The 19,616-nt window shown below is 42.4% G+C and overlaps 1 protein-coding gene across 7 annotated transcripts in view; it reads left to right on the top strand.

Annotated features, from left to right (window-relative positions):
* Positions 1-19,616, top strand: part of utrn (utrophin) — a gene marked incomplete at its 3' end in the record, with an annotated part of 195,649 nt that overhangs the window by 73,409 nt on the left and 102,624 nt on the right. The window contains exons 56-57 of one of the 7 annotated variants that reach the window (XM_080883914.1): positions 3,883-3,964; positions 4,250-4,440. The exons of 5 other annotated variants lie outside the window; for them this stretch is intronic. In XM_080883914.1, coding sequence (XP_080740040.1) covers positions 3,883-3,964; positions 4,250-4,317 — 150 coding nt within the window. Of the gene's footprint in view, positions 1-3,882; positions 4,083-4,249; positions 4,441-19,616 lie in introns of those variants that run through there. One more of the 7 variants, XM_080883915.1, reaches the window with a different exon arrangement.

Below are 19,616 nucleotides of genomic sequence, written 5' to 3'. Positions count from 1 at the left end.
TTTTTAATTTTTTTTGGCGACAAAAACATGGCTCTTAATTAAAGACACATGCACCGTATCTCTCCCACACACTTGTTTGTGTCTGGAAATATTTTTCTGTAACATATTTGGCTTTTTAAAGAGATATATTATCAGTTATAAACACTGAAAAACAGAATTTTCTGTTTTTGGTAGGTGTTAGAGCTGGGCGATATATCGAGTTTTTAAAACATATCGATATATTTTTATACGAGATATAAGATGTGACAATATCCTTTATATCGATATAGTCTATGTTACGTTATAATTATAGTTGTGGAGCCGCAAGTTTGCCTCTCTTTCGTCCACTTTTGTCTCTACGCAACGTTACTCCGCCTCGCCTTCACTGAAGACAACTCCCCCTCCTCCCCCATCGCTTCACATGCAGGCAGCGACAAGACGGACACGGCAAATCTCCGTTAACGAGTTACTGCGCATCGCCCCATGCGTGGGGCTGGACGGCGTCAACGTGCTAACGAGCTAAACATGCTAACGAGCTAACAGCGCTAACCCTAAAATCCTTTCATTCTCTCAAAAGTTGATAGCGCGCCTTATGTATGAATTCTGGTTGTGCTTGATGGCCGCGAACTGATTTTATGTGGTACACGGCGCTCAGCAATCTGTCAAAAATGTTTGAGTACGACTTTGGTAAGCTACGGAGCTGCACCGCTTGATAGATTGTCGGCGCATTACGGCTACCGAGGAGCTTCGCGGAGTGATACGTACTTTGCATCAACGTAATATTACCGTATTGTGTGTGTATAAGGACCATAAATGGCACCTGTAAGAGACGTGGTTATGAAGCGGATTTCAAACTCCAGGCTATCAGTCACACAGTAAAACTTGGGAACAGAGCAGCTGTGAAATCTGTCTGTCTTTGTTATTACGCTCAGCGTCTTTTAGTTTACATTTTGACTGCACAATTGTGAGCTCTTTGTTTAGAACAAAAACAACCTTGTTTTCTTTTATTTATGGAGCATTATTATTTAATGAATGCTCATAATTTAATTTTGAGTAATTTTTCATGTACATCTGTGCTGTATGTTAATAAAAGTGCCTGTGTGACATCTGGGACACAGCTTTGACTAAGAACTCTCTTTTTGTTCTTACTTTATGGCTTAAAAAAAATATCGAGATATATATCTTATATCGCCATCCAGCTAAAAAATATCGAGATATGAATTTTGGGTCATATCGCCCAGCCCTAGTAGGTGTACTGTAGTTTTTGGCCTTTAGTTTTAAATACTTAATTTTTTTGGACTGCTAGTGGTTTTATTAGATAAGCGGCAGCAAAGAGACAGCAAGGAAGGCAGGAGGAGACACCACATGGGTAACGACAGAAGTCTGGTCTGATGCAGCCTGTGTTTGGCACCACAGATAAAAACTAAATCAAAAACAGTCACTTAATGGCTTTTTCGGGAGATTTTAAGTGCATTTGGCATTTCCTGATGTAATTTGTTCCACGATCATATCTCAGGTGTCTGAAACTGAGACAACAAAAATGGCTTCCTTAATGGAAGAGGAGAACTAGAGCTAAAAAAGTAGACTGTTATTTTTTTTGCATTGAAAAATTACTGTCTGAAACTAAAGTTTCTCAACAAACCTTTTTTTCTTTAATAAAAACCTTACCAATGGTTGTCAGCTACCCTAATGGAGAAAAAAGTCTGTCGCAAATTGCATTAAGAAGTTGCGTAGGTGTAGTAACAAATTGGCTCAGTGTAGTTTGAAGGCATTCAGAATTGACCTTTAACCTGTATGGTGCATTATTGTATCTCTAGAAGCATTGTTTTTGGGTTCATGCAATCCTATGTGTTCTCAGATTTGCTGGATCCACCTGAGTGCACTACAGAGTAGGGCTGTGCGATATGACCAAAATCTCATATCCCAATATAAGAATTCTATCATCCTGATAACGATATAAATCACAAAAATGTAACATTTTCTGTAAATTCTGTGAATCTCGGGCAGCTCGACTTGCGGGAAGTGTTTCCAGCTGCGCGTCATGTACCTGGAGTCGAGTGTTTTAACCGATGCATGAAACTATACATTTTTAGACATAAGTTGTAATGGCCGCCGTTTTCTTTGTGAGTATTTATTACACAGCGTGCTGCGGGGAAAAGCCTGTTCTAATGTTTGAGTCTAAGGTTTATTTTTTTAGCACCTGGCAGCTCTTTTTTACTTCTCATCCGTAAATAATCTGCTCTTTCACGTGATTCAGTTTATTTTGAAAAGTCTCAAGTGGATCTTGAGCTTTATTGTGAAAGGTTTATGTGGAACATAAACAAGCGGACACGCGATGGTGTTACCGTCGTTGTTGCTAACCACAACGCATAAAAACAGGCGCTTGTCCGTCCGTAGTGTGGTTATATTAAATATAAGAGAAAGAAGAAATTAATATAGCCACTACAGTGACCATCAAAACGATGAAAAAATATTGCTGTAAACAGTTTATTTTGCGACACCACGAAACAAGCGATAGCGTACAATAAAAAACGATAGACGTTTTTATATCGTCACCCGATATATATCGTTATATCGAACAGCCCTACTACAGAGCATCAGTAACGCTTAAGAACAAGCACTCAACAGTGTTGTCTGCAAGTATGAATGGTACCAGCCTTCTTGGCATAGTGTCTCGAGTGCTTGACAAGTGAGGATGTCTTGCTTCTTCAGTTTTAAGCAACTGACAGAGCCCGAGGTAATGTGGGGGTTGTGTAGTGGTGTGAGGTGTGAAACCTCTGTAAGATGTAGCCTCACCCACCATCATAAGGCAAGGTGAGAATGGGGGATTGAAGACTGCTGACTCAAGGTGGCTGGTAGCTGGTGCTGTAAGCCATCACCTCTGTTCAACTATGGTCGATCACAGCGGATGTAGATGGCCTCCTTTACTCCTTCCAAACTATCTGTCTTCTCGGTCCAGAATGTGAACACTGGCATCCTTGACGGAATGCCCTCTCTCCTGTAGGTGTACAGCAGAGTCTATCAAGCACTCGACTACCATGATACGGATGACTGTGAACCGACACAGACTTCTTGGCGCTCACGTCACACATTCGAGCTGCGATACTACAGTTCTTACTTATTTTTGACCTCTGCACATGTGCAAAGATGTATTTTTCTTTTTGTCATCAAAATGAAAAATATGTTTTTGACTACTCATGTTTAACATTCATGAGTCAGCCACCAGCTTCACGGGCACCTAAGCCGTGGAAGTGCTCCAGCTAAGATTGCCAGTGCAGAAAATGAATGGGACCGCTACTTCCCAGAATCCTGGATGCCTGAAATAACCCCTCCTTCTCTATATCTCTATTGTGTGTGGTTCTCATTTGTCCTCCAAGTTCTCGCACAATCTCTATCTCTCTCTGTCGCTCTCTCTCTCTCTCGTCTGATTGTCTCTCGCTCATTGATTTGTTTCTTTCCTGGCATAATGTCATTCAACCTTCACAACAGATGCATTGTTTGTCTTCCCTCAGTGGTGCTTTTCATCCGTCTCCCTCTTTCTTAGTCTCTCACTCTATTTTGCTCTCTCTCTCTTTCGCGCTCTCTCTCTCTCTCTCTCTCTCTCTCTCTCTCTCTCTCTCTCTCTCTCCCTCCTGCTCTCTCTCTCTCTGTCACTCCTTCCCTCTCTTTCTCCTCTCCGGATCGGCAGCAGTAAAAAGTAAGCCGCGTACGGACAGCTTCTCTTCTCGTCCAGTGCAACTCGTGCCGTCCTCTCTCCCTTCCCTCTCATCTCTGCCAGCACTTTGCGCTCTTTCTCTCCCCGTTTATCTTTTTCTTCTTCTTTGTTTCTTCTTCTTCTTCTTCTTCTTCTTCTTCTTCTTCTTCATCATTTCCCTCTTCTCTGTCACTCTCTTGACTCTGCAGGGTGCCGTCACGAGTGATTTGTTTGATTCTCTTCTGGCTCTGCGGTCGAGGTGCGCGTGTGAATGTCCGCGTGGAGGAGAAAGTGAGTGTCTCGTCTTGTCCGGCTCTTTTGCATCATCGCGCGCATGTGTGAGTGCATGCTAAGAGCTGCGTGAGTGACTATTTATAAAGAGAGAGAGAGGGGGGGGGGGGGGGAGAAAGCAAACTGAGGCTGCGCTCACTATGTTTATTGTGTGTGCGTGCGTGTATGTGACAAAACGTGGGTGCATGCTGAGCTGAGTACGCCTGCGAGTGAGTGAGTGTGTGTGGGGTTTTTTTCCCCCTTCTCTCTCTCTCTGTGTACATGTGTGTGTGCGCATCACGTCAGCTTGGCTGGGGTCTGGTCGGCTGGAGAGGGAGAGGGAGAACAATATGAGCGGGGTAGGGCAGTGCTAGCATGCGGACCAGGAGCAGGCTGCTGCAGACTTGTAGCAGTCTTAAGATGATGGCCATGGTCCGGACCTCCCTCCAGAAAGTGGTGGTCTTCTTACACAGGCTCCAGAGGATGGCCATCTCCTCGCCGCGCTACCAGAAACTCTGCAAGGTACGTGGAGACACGGAGCTGGAGAGCAGAGAGTTCATGTTTTTCTTTTTTTCTATTTTTCTTTTCCTAATTTAATTGGATTTTCTTTTTAAACTTTTACGATTGCACTCGTATGTGTCATTTAAATGATTATTTTTTGATTCTTTGGGATTTGTTTGGAGTCTATATTTATCAGATGCTCGGTTTGTGTCAGCAAGCAGCCATAAAGTTTTTGCTGCACATGTGTATTTGTATTTCCCCCACCCCCAGTGTAAATGCTCTTGCTTTTCAGAAATCTGGAGCTTATCACCAAGTTGCCCGTCTTTGCCTCATCCATAGCTTCTCTATTTTTGGCCTTTTTATTCATGAGTCATTCGGTTGTCAAGACATTCAGTTCCTGCTGAAGTTGTTTTGAGGACTCCAGTCACCTCCACAGCCTGTCGTTTTAAATATATATGTGCATATATACATCAGCAGCTTTAGGAACTTTTGGCACTTCTTTCACATATCAAAGAAGAATTCAAACTGTGCGTCCCTGCCGTAGAGTGAGGTTGTGTGTGCACGCTTTGTATTTTTGTCAGCTTTTAAAGTGAGTGCAGGCATACACAGGGATTGTGGTGAAGAGTGTGTTGTATTTGTTTTTGGTACACAACTATTTTTGCTTGTTTGGGATTTTCAGAGACATTGTGACAGGTGGGACTGATGGGACGCTGTTCTGTAACCTAATTTAATTCGATCTCTTGATTAAAGTTTTTAGCTGATCTCATTATGTTGACAGGACACACCGGTTAACAGGTTGGCGCCACACACACATTCATTCGAAAAGTGCATAAGAGAAACATGAGGAGAGTGTATTTGGTTAAAAAAAGAAAATCAAAGTCAGCTTTATTGATTTTACTTGAGAGAAAACGACCGCTGATGTGCACCGGACTCGATGTCATTTTGTACCCCTGTTGATCATTATTGATCGCTGATCTTCATTGCCGTCTCTCTTGCGCTGCACAGCACTGACCTGCTCTTGCTCAGAGGGTAAGGGTGGGGGTGGAGAGGGGGAGACCAGCTGTTGAGATTTGACAGTACTGTGCGTGTGTGACTGTTGGAGAGCGACAGACTAATGCATCAGAACAGTTTTGGATCAGTTTCCAGCTTCAATCATGGCTCGACAAACATGTGGTGGCTCAGTTTAATCCATCCTGAAAATTTGTTACGCTTTAGAGCTGCATGTTTTTGCCTTTTTTTTTCCTACTCACCAAGTGTGTGGTTATTTATTTATTTTTTTGTCTCTACAGAAGAAAAGCCAAAAATTATCACGAGAAAGTCTATTTATATGTATTTTTTCCCTGTTTTTTTTCTAGCCTGTCTTGTTTCTCTGGGAACAAAACAAGAAACAAAAAGCAATAGTGACGACTCAAGGATTAGACCTTGTTAAAAAATAAAAAAATTATGGGAGAGTGATAAACAGAGCATTAGGCATTTATTTCCTGCTCTTTCTCAGCTTATCTTGCAGATGCTTGACTTATGTTTGTTTGTTTTTAAACAGTTCTTGGCAAAAACAATTAAAACTAGATCTGTGGTAGCAACTCTACCCCTCTTGAGTTGATTTGTGGGAGGAATCAGTCATTCCACAGCCGATTACCCTCCCCTGGGTTGCATCAGTCATTCCAGCTTCGTTTGGCCTTCCCTTGGGGGACTGTAATGCCAGGGTAGTCCTGCCTCCCTGGGGTGCGCTCACTGGCCGGCAGACTGGAACAATGACATCCTGATGATAGATTCGAAATGGGCTCACCCTCCGGCTCTGGTCATTCTTTCTTTTTTGGAGGCAGACCACGGCCTGTTTATCGTCTGACACGCGTTATTAAGTGCAAAAATAATGGGAGCTGGTTCATTTAAATTTAATAATTTTAACATTTCTAATTATTCTCAGAGGAAATAACTGATTTCATATATTGTATTCCTTAGTTTCCTGAAGAACATGTTGTTTATGTTTTCGTACCACTCTTAAAATCGTAAGAAAAATAAATCCCACCAACACTTTCAATTTGATCACACTAACTCAAGTCAACAGTTCGTGTTTTCGTCTGACTCACTGTCACAAAGGCTGCTTTTTACCCTTGGAAAACCAATTAGACGGCAATATCAAGCTTACCTCTTGAAAAGCACGGACTTGCATCATGTTTGTCGTCACTACCTCTAACAGAGTACCAGTGCAGGGCACGGTGACCACTGACTCGCCGTGCTGTGATGGATGGGAAGAGTATGAAATGTACAGAGTCATATCTTTTTATCTGTTAATCATATTTTTCTGGGAGCTTTTGGGTTTATGCAGAGCACCAGTTATTTTGATGTATAATAGCGAGCTTAGCTGTGTTTGCAAACGGCAGCCATTTAACGTTTTTAAAATTTCATCTGTTATTTGGAGAGTAAATTATCTTTTCCAGTTCAAAGCAATAACATTTAATTTTTATTTAACCTTTATTTAACCAGGAATGTCCCGTTGAGATCAAAGACCTCTTTTTCAAGGGAGTCCTGGCCAAGAGGCAGCACATTTCAAGACAAATACATACGAACAAACAAAGTTAAAATTACACAAAACAATTACACATTATTGAGGCAGCCTGTAGGCCTTTGAGTTTAGTTTTAAAAACATTTAAAGACAACAATTCAGTTAGTTTCCAGTCTTTCTGTAACATGTTCCATGAAAAAGGCGCAGAGTGGACAAAGGCTTTCTTACCCAGCTCTGTGCTGGGTAAGGTTGTATGAGGTTGTATGCTCTGGGAAATTTTCTTTAATCTATACGGCGTTCCCCTGAGGCTGCATTCGATGCATTCATTCTGTACTCATTAAAAACATCGGCTAAATGCCTTAAATGTAAATGCGAGCTTCGCTGCATCCCGATTGTTCCTCTTGACCGGCCTTTCACCTCGCGCTCTCGCTCTGTAGCGTTCTCTCTTGAAAATTGCTTGCAAGCATGTGACATATAGTTTACTGGTGAATAGAAGCTCTGAGTGGCATGCCTGGTTCATTGGGGGCAGGGATAGCTCAGTAGGTAAAGTGGGCACCCCATGATCGGAAGGTCGGCGGTTCGAATCCACTTAACGGCTACCCTGAGGTACCCCTGAGCAAGGTACCGTCCCTACACACTGCTCCCCGGGCGCCTGCTTAGTGGGCTGCCCACTGCTTCACTGAGTGAATGGGTCAAATGCAGAGAAAAACAAGTAATTTCCCCATGGGGATCAATAAAGTATCCATTATTATTATTATTATTATTGTTATTATTATTTATAGTGAGGCATACAGAGGGGCCCTTGTGGCTCATTTCATCTCCTCACTTTTGCTGCGCTCTGTCTCTCCGTGTGTAATCTCTAGCTGAGAATTGGGTGAAGGGCCCACCTCTCTCCAGAGGAGCGTCCTCCTACTCTCATTACTGTAGCGTTGGCTGCTATTTCGTGTGTGCGTGTGTCTGTGTTAAACCAAAGCCTACTTTAGAAACAGCCCTAAAGCAGCAAAAATGTGCAGTCATGCCTTGTCTGTCTCTGTTTCTCTGGAAAATGCTTTGGCCTTTGGGCTCCACACTCGATCCACCTTTGCTCCTGGCTCACTGCTACCCCAGGACAGGTGACTCAGGCGTGGGCATGGAGCCCAGCTGTCTGACCTCCCTGTCCTTGAGCTCCACAGGGGTCCTATGGGTTATTAGCAAGTGTTAGCATTAGCAGTTAGAGCCTCAGGTGCAGTCAGATTACACCCCACCCCCCACAATCCTCTCCCCCCAGTAACCTGGCTCACGCTCAGATTGTGGATTTCTTTATTTTTTTCATGCATCCTTAGACACAGTTAGCTTACGGACACTCATGCATTCAGTTCTCCAACACATATGTGGATGAACACATTTAAAATACAAGCATACCCACACACTCACACACTCACTCACTCCTCAACTCCTCTGTGAGTGATGAGTCACAGGCGGGAGATTTATGTGGTAACAGATTCATAAATGCAGGTCATTTAAATTCATCAAGACCGTATTGGGAACGAGCAGGGACAATAAAAGAAAATGAAGATGGGTTTTTCTCTCCCAATCAACATTACATGTAAATCACCACAGATGGACTTTCTATTGGGAGTGGACTGAGGTGAAATAGCACTTAAATCACTGATACAGCCCCGAGTTAAGCTGCTCTCCTTTTCTCGATTGCCATTACGGCAGAAAGTGACCGTTCCATTATGATAAGATGAGATGAAGAGGACAGAAAAACTGGTCTTGAGATTGAAAATCAACACCCCAGGATTAGATGGAATCCACAATATACTATATTTGCTTCAAATATAAACAGAGAAAGGGGGGGGGGGAGACCCTCAACCTCCTCGCCTTTCTCCTCCCTTTGTCTACATCCCATTTTGTCTCTCGCACATCCAGTAAACCCATTTATCGAGCCAGTAATGCATGCGTGTGTCCGGTTTGTGTTTATGTGCACTTCCATTAGTGGCTTTCAGGCACTTCCTAACACCAAGCTAAAGCTGCTAATGCCTGTGTAGTTTGTCATCACGTATACTTTATGGTGCTGGAAAGCTCTGTATTCACCCAGCACTTCAACATGTGATATCCAGAGTAAATAACAAGGAAGAAAGGGAAAGATATTGATGGAGAGATGTGCGCAATTACCTCTGTAACTGTGTACTGGTTAACTGTCGTGATCAGTTTTCAAAGGAGTTGTTTTTCTCTTGTGATGACTGCATCTTTGCACTGAGGCTGGAAACGGGAGGAAAAATAGCTTAACCATGAGAAGCACCTACAAAATTCACTCTTAAAAGTCTGTATACAAACAGAGAGAGAGGTAGTTAGGTATTGTGTAACTCCTAAAGGGACAATGCACATTAGTTAGCATGACTACTTGGACCCATCATTTTGCCGTGGCATGCATAAGTATTAAAAGGAATCACTGATACAAAAGCATCAAAGCCCAGTTAAAAGTTAATAAATTAAACACACCGAGCACAGAACAATGACATAACCATGTGACATATAACAGAAAAATCTGAACTAACATTACATTTTAGTGTCAAAGTTACTAACAACTTGATCACATTTTACAGTCTTGATACAAATTTGATCTAACGTTTCTACAGTCTTTTTTTCCCCACCTGTCTGTCCAGCTATTAAGAAAGTAGATGATGTGATAGATCTGAGGTCCAGTACTCAGGTTTACTAGAGGACATGTTTGTTTTCAGACAGCAGACTTGGCCAAAACTCACTGGCCCACCTGACACCGTGATCTATGGCCGGCCCAAAAATGGCCTGAGCCGAATCACGGCAAGCAGAGGGAGAGATAGAGATCTCAAGGTTTTTGCCTTTTCGTTGTTCTCCCTTATGGCATGGCAATCTCTCAATACGTGCTTAAAGTGCTTAAAGATTTGTAGAAACTAACCCGTAAGAGAGGGGAAAAAAGGGAAATATTGACCTGAAGGCAGTGAGGAGGCAGTCATTTTTGTTGCCATCTAGAGGTCCCTATGACCTTCCAGCTCTCTTATCATCCTTTCACTGTCTCATGTACCGCTTGCCCGACTGAGTCGGGGTGCGATCCAGGGGGCACCCTAAGTGCGGGAAATAAAATGAAGCATGCAATCATTTTTCCTTTGCTGTTCCTTCTATTCTTGTGCTGACAATCAATCTGCGGGGACAAGGCCTGCGCTCTGCACCTTGCCAGAGTCCCACCTTGCCAATATCTATGGCGAGCACACAAACAGTGCTGACTCACCGTCCATATTTTGCTTTCTCTCAGTGTGTATATGTGAGCGCCTGCACCTTTTTGTGGTGCTGACAAATACCACAGTTTCAAGTTGAAGAAGAGATTGTGTTTATACAAATGTGCTGATAACATAAGGTCAGAATAATCAGAAGGTGATTGAGCCAATTAGTATTCAACAGATTAGAAAGTGTATCGATTGATCCTGTTCTCACTACCCTCTGTTACTTCTCTCCTCTTTGACCCTTCCCTCCTATCTCCCCCTCCCCCTATTTACCTGCATCAGCTTCAGTTCTCATTCTTTCTCCTCTGTGAATCTCTTCTACCTTCGGACAGTTTCCCTCTCTTGTCAAGGATAATTAATTCTTTAAGAAGGAGTGGAACATTCGCTCCACGATAACGTCTGTTCCTGCTACGTTTCAACGCCTCTGTGTGTTATTTCCACAGTGCTCTGAGCCCAAATGATTTTGTATTTCATCATTTTTTTTTTTTTTAAAAACATCTATCAAAAACACGGTGTGCATTTGCAGTGATTTATCACTTCTAGAAATCTCTTTTGAAAGGTGAAACATTCACGTATGAGCAAGCGTCTTTGTCTTGATGCCATTCTTTCTCCGAATCTTGTCCTTCCTGTAGAGATAAACATTTAATTGATCTATTCACCTGTCTTTTAGGCTTTTTGTACAACCACTCAAAAAAGGGGGGAAAACACTTAGATGGAACTACAAATTATTTTTAGCAGAGAAATACAAAGACACACTTCATTCCCTTTCTTCTTGATCTACTATCACCATTTCACTCAGTAGCAATTTTCCTAATATCACCATAATATGCAGCATATGCACCGGCTCACCTCGCCCTCTTTCTATTTATGCCATCATCTGCTCTTTGCACACCGCTTCTAAATCATTCATGCTTTCTGTCTTTTCCCTCCCATCCTCCAAAAACATTCTGCCCATCTTCCTCAACTCTTAGATGGCTTACTAGATGCTACTTGAGCCTTCATTCATGCACCCTTTACAAACCAGATACTTGCATTCTGCGAGTTTCCAACACTGAAACTATACTTGCGTGGATGTCATATATGAGTCGCCTCAAGGTTTATCATCCAGGTAGCTCATCTTAACAATTTTCCAATTGGTTAAATCAGCGGATGTTTACTTCACCTGTGTTATTTTGTCTGAATGTCCCTGACTTGGGGCTTTCAGTGGCCTAAATTAAAAAAAGGAGTGGAGGTTAAAAAGAACAAGAACCCCAAGAAAATAGCAGTGGAAGAAAAAGTGGGAAAGACAAGAGGAAAAGAAATTAGCCCCAGTGTAGAAGGTACTGCGATGAAGGAAATGGAGCATTGAGCATCCTCTCAGAGATAACACAAAGAGGAGCTGAAAATGGTTTTCACTGTTATATCACAGGAGATTAAAGATAAATCAAGCTATATATAGTCTGTAATCTGCAGGCAGGAACAGCCTGCTAGAGTCAAATGCCACTATGGGGGGGGGGAAGGAGTTTGATGGGTAGTCACAATCACGTCACAGAAGTGTTGAGCAGAGTTTTTGTAAAGTCTTAAGTTTGCCCAGAGGAGCTCTCACTGTTGGCGTGCAGTTCCTGCTCTGACAAGCTTTTGAAAGGTAAAACTCTTCTTAAATTAGAAATGTCCTCTCCGTACTACATGGTTAAAAGATTAGACACGAGACGGAACCATGTGATACTCGAGAAAGTTGAGAGAGGGATCAGAGATGACGGGAGCGGATCAGCGTGAGCAATGAAAATGTTTGTGAAAGACAGCTCGACGTAAGCTTTAACTCCATCTCAGTGGTGCCTTCACACGTCGGACCGCAGACATCAAAGAAAATCCAGAGCTGTTAGGTGAGACAAGGAATCAAATTAGATGTACTACAGTGCTACAAAAAAAGGTTTGACTCAAAAAGCAGAAGAGGAAGAAAAACATGTCATGAGAGAAAAGATGGCTGCCAAGTATGTTTTATTTTTTGTAAGAAGGACGAAATTGAAGTGAGGAAAGAGCTATCTAAACATGACACCGGGACGATGGAAACTGGGAAAAGTTGGATATGGTGACAAGATCAAGTAGGAACCTGGAAATGGAAAAAGGGTGCAAAGATGGGAAAAGAGAGACCAGTGCCTGAAAGGAGGAGAAGGGATTGAAGAAGAAAGGGTCGATAGAAGTGTGCGATTGCCTTTTCCATCTCTGGGGTTTGCAGGGCTTATTTCAGGGTCACCGGAGAGACGATCGCACACACAAACACGCACACAAACGGACAGACGGGGAGAGAGAGAGAGAGTTCAGAATCGACCCGAGTACTCGTTTTCAGCCTAAAGAATATTCTCAGATTGGGCAGGGGGTGAGAATTCATTTATTGCCTCAGTACATGAGTGACTTCATTTTCACTGGCTGCCTTGCTTCCCACTGTGGACAAAAGAGAAATGCCAACAAAGCCTATTACACATTTGTCCAGTTTACAGCCAAGTATGTCTTGTTGAACGTCTCCCTCTTTTAGCCTGTCCCCCGTGTGTGTGTGTGTGTGTGTGTGTGTGTGTGTGTGTGTGTGTGTGTGTGTGTGTGTGTGTGTGTGCGCGCGCGCCAATTCGTGCCTGCTAAATATCATTGGGATTAGCGCCGGAGGCTTAATTAAAAAGCAATTACCTTTGGTCACTGCGGGCGACGCTTGGCGGAGGGTAGCTCGACTAATCTGGTGAATGTTGTGAGGGACCCTCAGCATGTAGCGCGCACACAGATGTGTGCAGTTGTCTGCAGAATTAAAGGGGGATTAAAACAATTGTTAATTAGCGAAGTGGGGTGGGGGCTGAAAGGGTAGAAGAGGGACTGCAGGGCCAGACGCACCGTTTCCTCTGCATCTCACGGCCTCTGTGAGTTTATTTATGAGGTTAAGTGGGCAAATGATATACCCCACATCCAATTCATTTTGGAGCTCCTAAGCATGTGTACTCTTTCCCATTGTACCTCTCTTCTTGCGCGTTCAAACACTAAAATAGGTTAGCAGAGTTAGCGCCTGGGCTAATCTTTTAATTTTAAAGCTCCAATTAGATGTCGCTAATGACAGTAATTAGATCATCTCTCTGAGACTCACTCTGTTGTGCCCTTGAAAACCCCCAGTATGCTCGATACAATAGAGGCGAATCTGCCAAAAAAAGTGTGGGGTGGGTCATTTCCTGAAATGATGAAGCTGTCTGAATACAAAGCAATGCTTTGTGTACACCTAAAATCAAAGATTATCTATGGGGATATTGAGAATTTAGCCTAAGTTGAACTTTGGATAGATCTAATTTTAGTGTCTGAAGCCACTCTAAGGTTAGTCTGTTTTTGGATAGGTGGGATAATATCAGATATTAGCCCCTCCCCTGCCCCAAATGATATATCTGTAAATAATTTAGTATTTACCCATGCCATTGGACCATGTTGTGTTTCATCAGTTTTGTACTGGCAGATTACTTGGCGTCCTTGGCCAAAGGGGCGAATAAATGACCCAATGGCCCTCTCCTCCACCAATAAAACAAGCCAAAATTATCTGTATTGGCTCTCAGCTGAAATTTAGTTTTAAACATTGGTGTTGGTATTGGCCCAGTATTGCGTTATTCAGAATGGGTGCATCCCTAGAGCATATAGGAAGAGAATTTGCGTTAAAATTGTGGTTTTGGTTGCCACAGAGACAAAGTTTTCACTCCTGTGCATTTTTAAGTTGTGTGTGTGTTTGTAATCTGTTTGTGCCCTCAGGTTTGACGATTTGTTGTAGTTCATCAAGATTTAATTTTGGATTGATGTTTTTTCATCCCTGAGAGAGACCAGTAATTACCACTAAACGCTGCATGAAAAGTGCTCATGCACACACAATCACAACACACACGCGCAAGAACACCCCTCACTACCCCCGGCTGATGTATCATAATTGTCCTCTGTCCTCTTCCCAGCTTGCTTTGCTCTATTTATAGCTCGTTTTAGGCCCCACCCTCCGAGACAGCACTATGGCAACTACATGATTGACAGGCCAATTGTCAAGTGCGCTTGATCCTTTTGAGTCTACTGTCTTTCCTCCCGTTGACCTTCTCTCTGACATCACCGCCGTCTGACTGTCTCGCTTCAGTCCGTACTGTCTGCGTGTGATCATAACTCAGTTTGGATGGCCCTGCACCCCGCTGCTAAATGTCCCCCTCACACAGAGATAGATACGCAGCTCAGAGAGGAAGAGCGGGTCATAAAACGCACACTCGTACACATACTACCTTAACTGCATATGACTACATCCATTAATCACCTTTTTAACCTCAACCTTTGTGCCTGTGTATCAACTGTGTGTCTACTTTTTATTCACAATTGTAGACACCGCCTAAAAACTGTAAATGCAGCAGGCTTCCTACTTCAGCAGGGGTGATCCGTATGAAAGGCAGGGTTTATTATGAGTTATTACATGCAATTAAAAATGCTTCTTGGGTAAGGAGGCGGGGCAGACCTCGATGCCCAGTTTGTACAAACATGCTGCAATCTGAGAGATACTGAATGACACACAAGGGCACATGATGTGCTTTAAACACTGTAAATTATTAATGCATAAATCAGTTTTCCTGTTATATAATACATTAATATCGTTGTTGTTGTTGTTCTTTATTGCATATTCTGATGCCTTCGCAATATTGTGAAGCCAATAAAGCCGCTTGAGTTGAATTACAAAGAGTAATTTTGGCTGTCACTCAACTGAGGCAAAAGTGGCAGCATGAATCAAGCAGTAGTGCTCGTGGTTAGGTAGAGGTTAAGAAAATTATCACTCAGGATGCATCAGATTCATGAAAGCCTCACCCTTAATCTCCAGGAGATAAAGTATTGTATATTTTGAATAACTTTACATATAAATTGTGGTAAAATAAGTAGCAGCAGCCATGCTTCTGTACTACTGGCAGATTAAAAGTAATTAAAACAAAAACACCTTCAACAGATACGGAAAGATTTGTGGCCACCTACCAAAGTGGTATATTCCATAAATAAATCAAGGAAAAATGCTAAAATGTGCTTTGAGGGAGGACTAAGACTCACATTTTCATATATTATTACTGGGTGAAGCTTGAATGTCACCTTCTGTATCACATGCCAAAACGCACTTAATTTCACCCCGTAGTTTAACTGAACCTCTTCACTTATGCAGACCTCTCAGAAATCCTCCAAGGTGTTATGTTCAAACCGTTTCATTTGAGTGTTGCTGCCTGCGACCTATTTCTTTCCATGCCTGTTGTTTTTCTCTTGTCCTGCAGTTTAGCTGTACCTACTACTAACTTTACACAGTGCCCTGTTATCACCATAAGAAGCTGCAATTCTGTTTTTTTGTTTTAATGTTTGTTGACAGCATGGGAAACGTACAGTCTCCATATCGGCATAGGCACAACCCTGGACGGTTCTGAGAGTGCATGCTTTGGGAATCGAGCTGATATTTTTTTGCCCATGCTTAGCCGTTTTGCTCTCTGCGGATATGCATTTCATTCAAGTGCTGCCTTTCTCCTTCTGTCTTATCAACTAACTCTATTTTGGAGCTTTGCAATCTTTCCAAGTGTTTACATATTTTTATATTTCAATATTTGTTTGCTTGTTTTGTGCATGAGTGGTTTAGTCGAGTCTTTTGCTCCCCCTAGCAAAAAAAGCGAAGTAGGTCAAATGTCTTTCTCTCCAACCATGCCCTTCAGCTCCTCTTGGAGGAAGTGTTTCCAGGCCAGATGGAGTTCTTCCACCGTGCTTTGGCTCTGCTTGAGGTTTTACCGCGGTTGAATGTACCCACTGCTATCCATGTAAATCCTAGAGGAATATGCTCAAAGAAGTAGCCTTGGTACTATTACTGTGTGCGAAGGATGAGGGGAAAAGAAAAAAAGCATGGGCAGAGAGGGTGATGGCTTGTGTGACACAGGAGGATGTTAAGGATAGCGTGAGATAGCTGTACATCTGCACTTAAAGAATAAAGGTCACTCATTCGAGGATTCTGATGTTCAGATTTTGGACTGAGAAGACAGATGATTTGAAAGAGGAGTAAAAGAAGCCATCTAGTTCTCTGTGAACAACCTTTGAACAGAGGGGCGGCTCACGACACTGTCAGCCAGCTACACTGCTGTCTTAAGATCCCTTCCCAGGCACTTCAACCCCCTACTCGCATCTTGCGTCAGGTGACCTCAGTAGGTCACCCTATAGAGTGAGGTAAGGTCTCACAGTAGTTTCAGCTGAAACATCTGTTGGTAATGACCCACAGCTTTCACACCTTGGCTCACACCTGCAGGCTTGGCTCACGTGATGACACACATGATTAATAGTGGGTCAACGACCACCTTCTAAGGGACGACTCCCACTTGGGTTTAAATACCTGGGACTCTCCACTTTTTGGTTATAGACTTTTTTTCCCTTCAAATGCTAAGACTAGCATTGTTCTTTCTGTACACCAAATTTGGCCACTCATCTCAGATTTGAGGTCATGACTCAGATGTCAGGAGAAACTCGCCACCTGTAAAGAAGCTTTTTCTGATAGCATCAAGTCTCTCTTTACCTCAACACACTATTTAAGATCCATGTGACTGTGGAAGGTGCAGAAACCCGACTGTTGACCTGATCCAAATTTCTCCACTTTTTTAAAAGGGTAGCTCACTCTGGGTGTCTGCCCCTTTCCATTCCAATAATCCTGTGGGTTTCACTTAGTACAATCCTATATAGCTAGCAAGCGTGATCTCCAAATTCTGGTTGCCATGACAGTGTCACTGGCAGATGGTTCGAGGAGAAAAGGGGTCCAGTGCACAGACGGGTGAGAGGAAATGAAAAAGAAATGTAATGAAGGAACATGAAATGTCATTTCTCCCTTCCCTACACATGCAGCAGAGATGGGCTTTGGTAGTTTGGTCACAGCTAAAGAAGTGCCAGAGACGGCCCGCTTTAAAGGTTGCAGACGACAGAGCGAGGCCGACCGCAGAAAACTGCTGCGACTCGAGCTGAGCCTCTCGCCACCTCGCCGGTGCATTATGACACAAACTCACCCTGTTCACCTGTCCCTTTGGGAGGGCACATGTTTGTATACTCCTCTTCCTAATTACCTAAGTAATTTCCTTTTTATATAATAAAAGAACATCACAATCATAAACATCCTTGATTTGTATACTGCTCTATTATTTAAACAGTCCTTCTCATTATTGGCTTAGCCAGCCGGTCCCGAGCAGCAGAAGCACTCAGAGATATCTGTGAGTCACGATGTGGGAGGCAATAATGCTCAGGAAAGAAGTGACCTGAATGTATAAAGTCAATCTAGGTTAAGTGATTTATGAGCTTAAAAATGATGAGAAAGTTTCCATTTAGATGACAAATATCAATCAGGTGACGAAAAAGAGCCACGGTGCCAGTAAAGTGTTTTCGATAAAAGAGACAACGTTTATACTCATTTGTAGTCTGGTGTGAGGAGGCTGTTCATTGTATACTCAAACCACTGGTTCAGATATTTTAATGGCTTCAATTATGATAAAACTATCTTCCACTAAATGGCATGCATTAGAGTAATTGTATCTGGCTTCAGTAGTTGTCCCTGCTCTTCCTCAAAGCTGTGCGAATATGCCCAAGAAGATGAACCAGTCCGACTGAGTAGAGGCTCAAACCCTGACCGTCTCTGATGGTATTTGTGTGTCTGTTACAATAATCCAATAATACAAGAGTTATAAAATAATCACAGCTTAGCGACAATCATTTACAAAGTAGTCAGATGTGAATTCGTATCGAATATCTAATAACGTCCAGCTGAAGCTCTCTCGGGCATTGTTGGCTACATTGTTGCCTCGGTGCCATTTCATCATATAAAACTGTTGCTAGTCTGACTGGATGGCTCCAACCATAGTTTGATATTTTCCCAGTAGAATGGAAGATATTGAGGTGATGTGCCGTGTTGCTGAATTGCTTCAGGAAACCGAATGTTTTAAGTGACAGAATTGGGCACAGATGGTCTCCGTAATGGAAGATGGCTTTCGGCATTGTCTGTGGAATAACGAGGTTTTTTCCACAGGTTTAGTGGGTATTATTCACTTCTGTTCTCCAATTTCAGCACACTGTTATCATAGACGGCGTAGTTTTTCTCAATTTCATCTGTGTACTTTTTTCATTTCTTTTCTTGTTCTTTTTTCAACCCCTTCCTTTTCTTTTATACACCTCGGTAGAAAACTGTGACACTGTAACTTTTCCTCTTGTCTGCGCTGGTTTGTTTCCATTTATAAACTTGGACTGGCGTGCTTGGCCCCGAGGCAGGAAGTAAATCAACTTAGAGGCTTTAACCTTTCCATAAATATGTCACTCATCACCTAATTGCTCAGTTCACTAGTTCACTTTAATTAACTAACGCCTGCACACACACACACACACACTGAGCATCTAGACGTGCAGACACAGCAGCCGTGCCACACTTTCTACTTTTTTCTACACAAAGCAGACTGGATTGATAAATTGATCTAACGCTGGAGGTGCTGGCTGGCGCTTGTTGATCTAATGCTGACTGGCTGTTCAGTTAAGACGTCACACGCTCTATTTCCATCTTTTTGTTTTATAATCTCTCCAGCGTCCGCCTCACTCTCTCGGTCTGTCAGTGGGTAGAGTGCACCGAGTGCCTTGTTAATGCTCAGCTGACATTTATAAGTGTCTGCTTTCTTTGTAATGACGAAGTTGTTTCAGGCCATAATATCGATGATTCACCAAAGCTAGAGTTCTATTATGTAAACCAGTCGCTTAAATGGCTTTACGCACAGTGTGCTTTAGAGATAAATGGATTGTAGGCTTAAAAACTTGGACTTTACTTTTTCTTTTAAATAGTTTTTTTTTTTAACAAACTCCTTCTTATAAATGAGATTTGCTTATTTTCTTTGCATTTACATCGTGTTCTTTACTAAACGTGTGATTTCCTTTGTGCCGTCTGCATTGACTTCGAAATGTTCCTCTTTCTTTTTATGCGTGCATAAAAAATTTCTTTCCCAGTTACTAATGGTCCAAGAATGCTTTGATCTCGAAATCAGACTCATTGGTAGAAAAATGTTTGTGAGAATAACTCGATATTCCCCCCCGCTTTTTAGGTTGAAGTTTTTTGATCAGTCACAGTCTGTATCCGTCAAAAGCTCATTTTGTCCACAAAAAGCACAACTCATTGTTGCTGCGTTCCTATCATAGAATATATAACAGTGTATGCAAACCTAAAGTGCAAGAAAAGACCAATTTCCTTCTCTCGCTTGTAGTTTTTTTTTTTTCTTCACCTTTTTTGGCTGCTCTGATGACTTTCATCAAGTGCTCATCTTCTAGCTATTTCACTGAGGTGTCTGACTTACAGGTTGTTGTTGTAATTGTTCTATCAATGAGAGAAAATCTGAATAGACTCTGTTATATATTGTCTTACAGTCTGTGTAGCTCTCATTTT

This window comes from Rhamphochromis sp. 'chilingali' (assembly GCF_963969265.1).
Source record: "Rhamphochromis sp. 'chilingali' genome assembly, chromosome: 5".
In the NCBI taxonomy this organism is placed as follows: Eukaryota; Metazoa; Chordata; class Actinopteri; order Cichliformes; family Cichlidae; genus Rhamphochromis; species Rhamphochromis sp. 'chilingali'.
The sequence above is the reverse complement of the archived record's forward strand: the minus strand, read 5'-3'. Positions and strand labels throughout refer to the sequence as shown.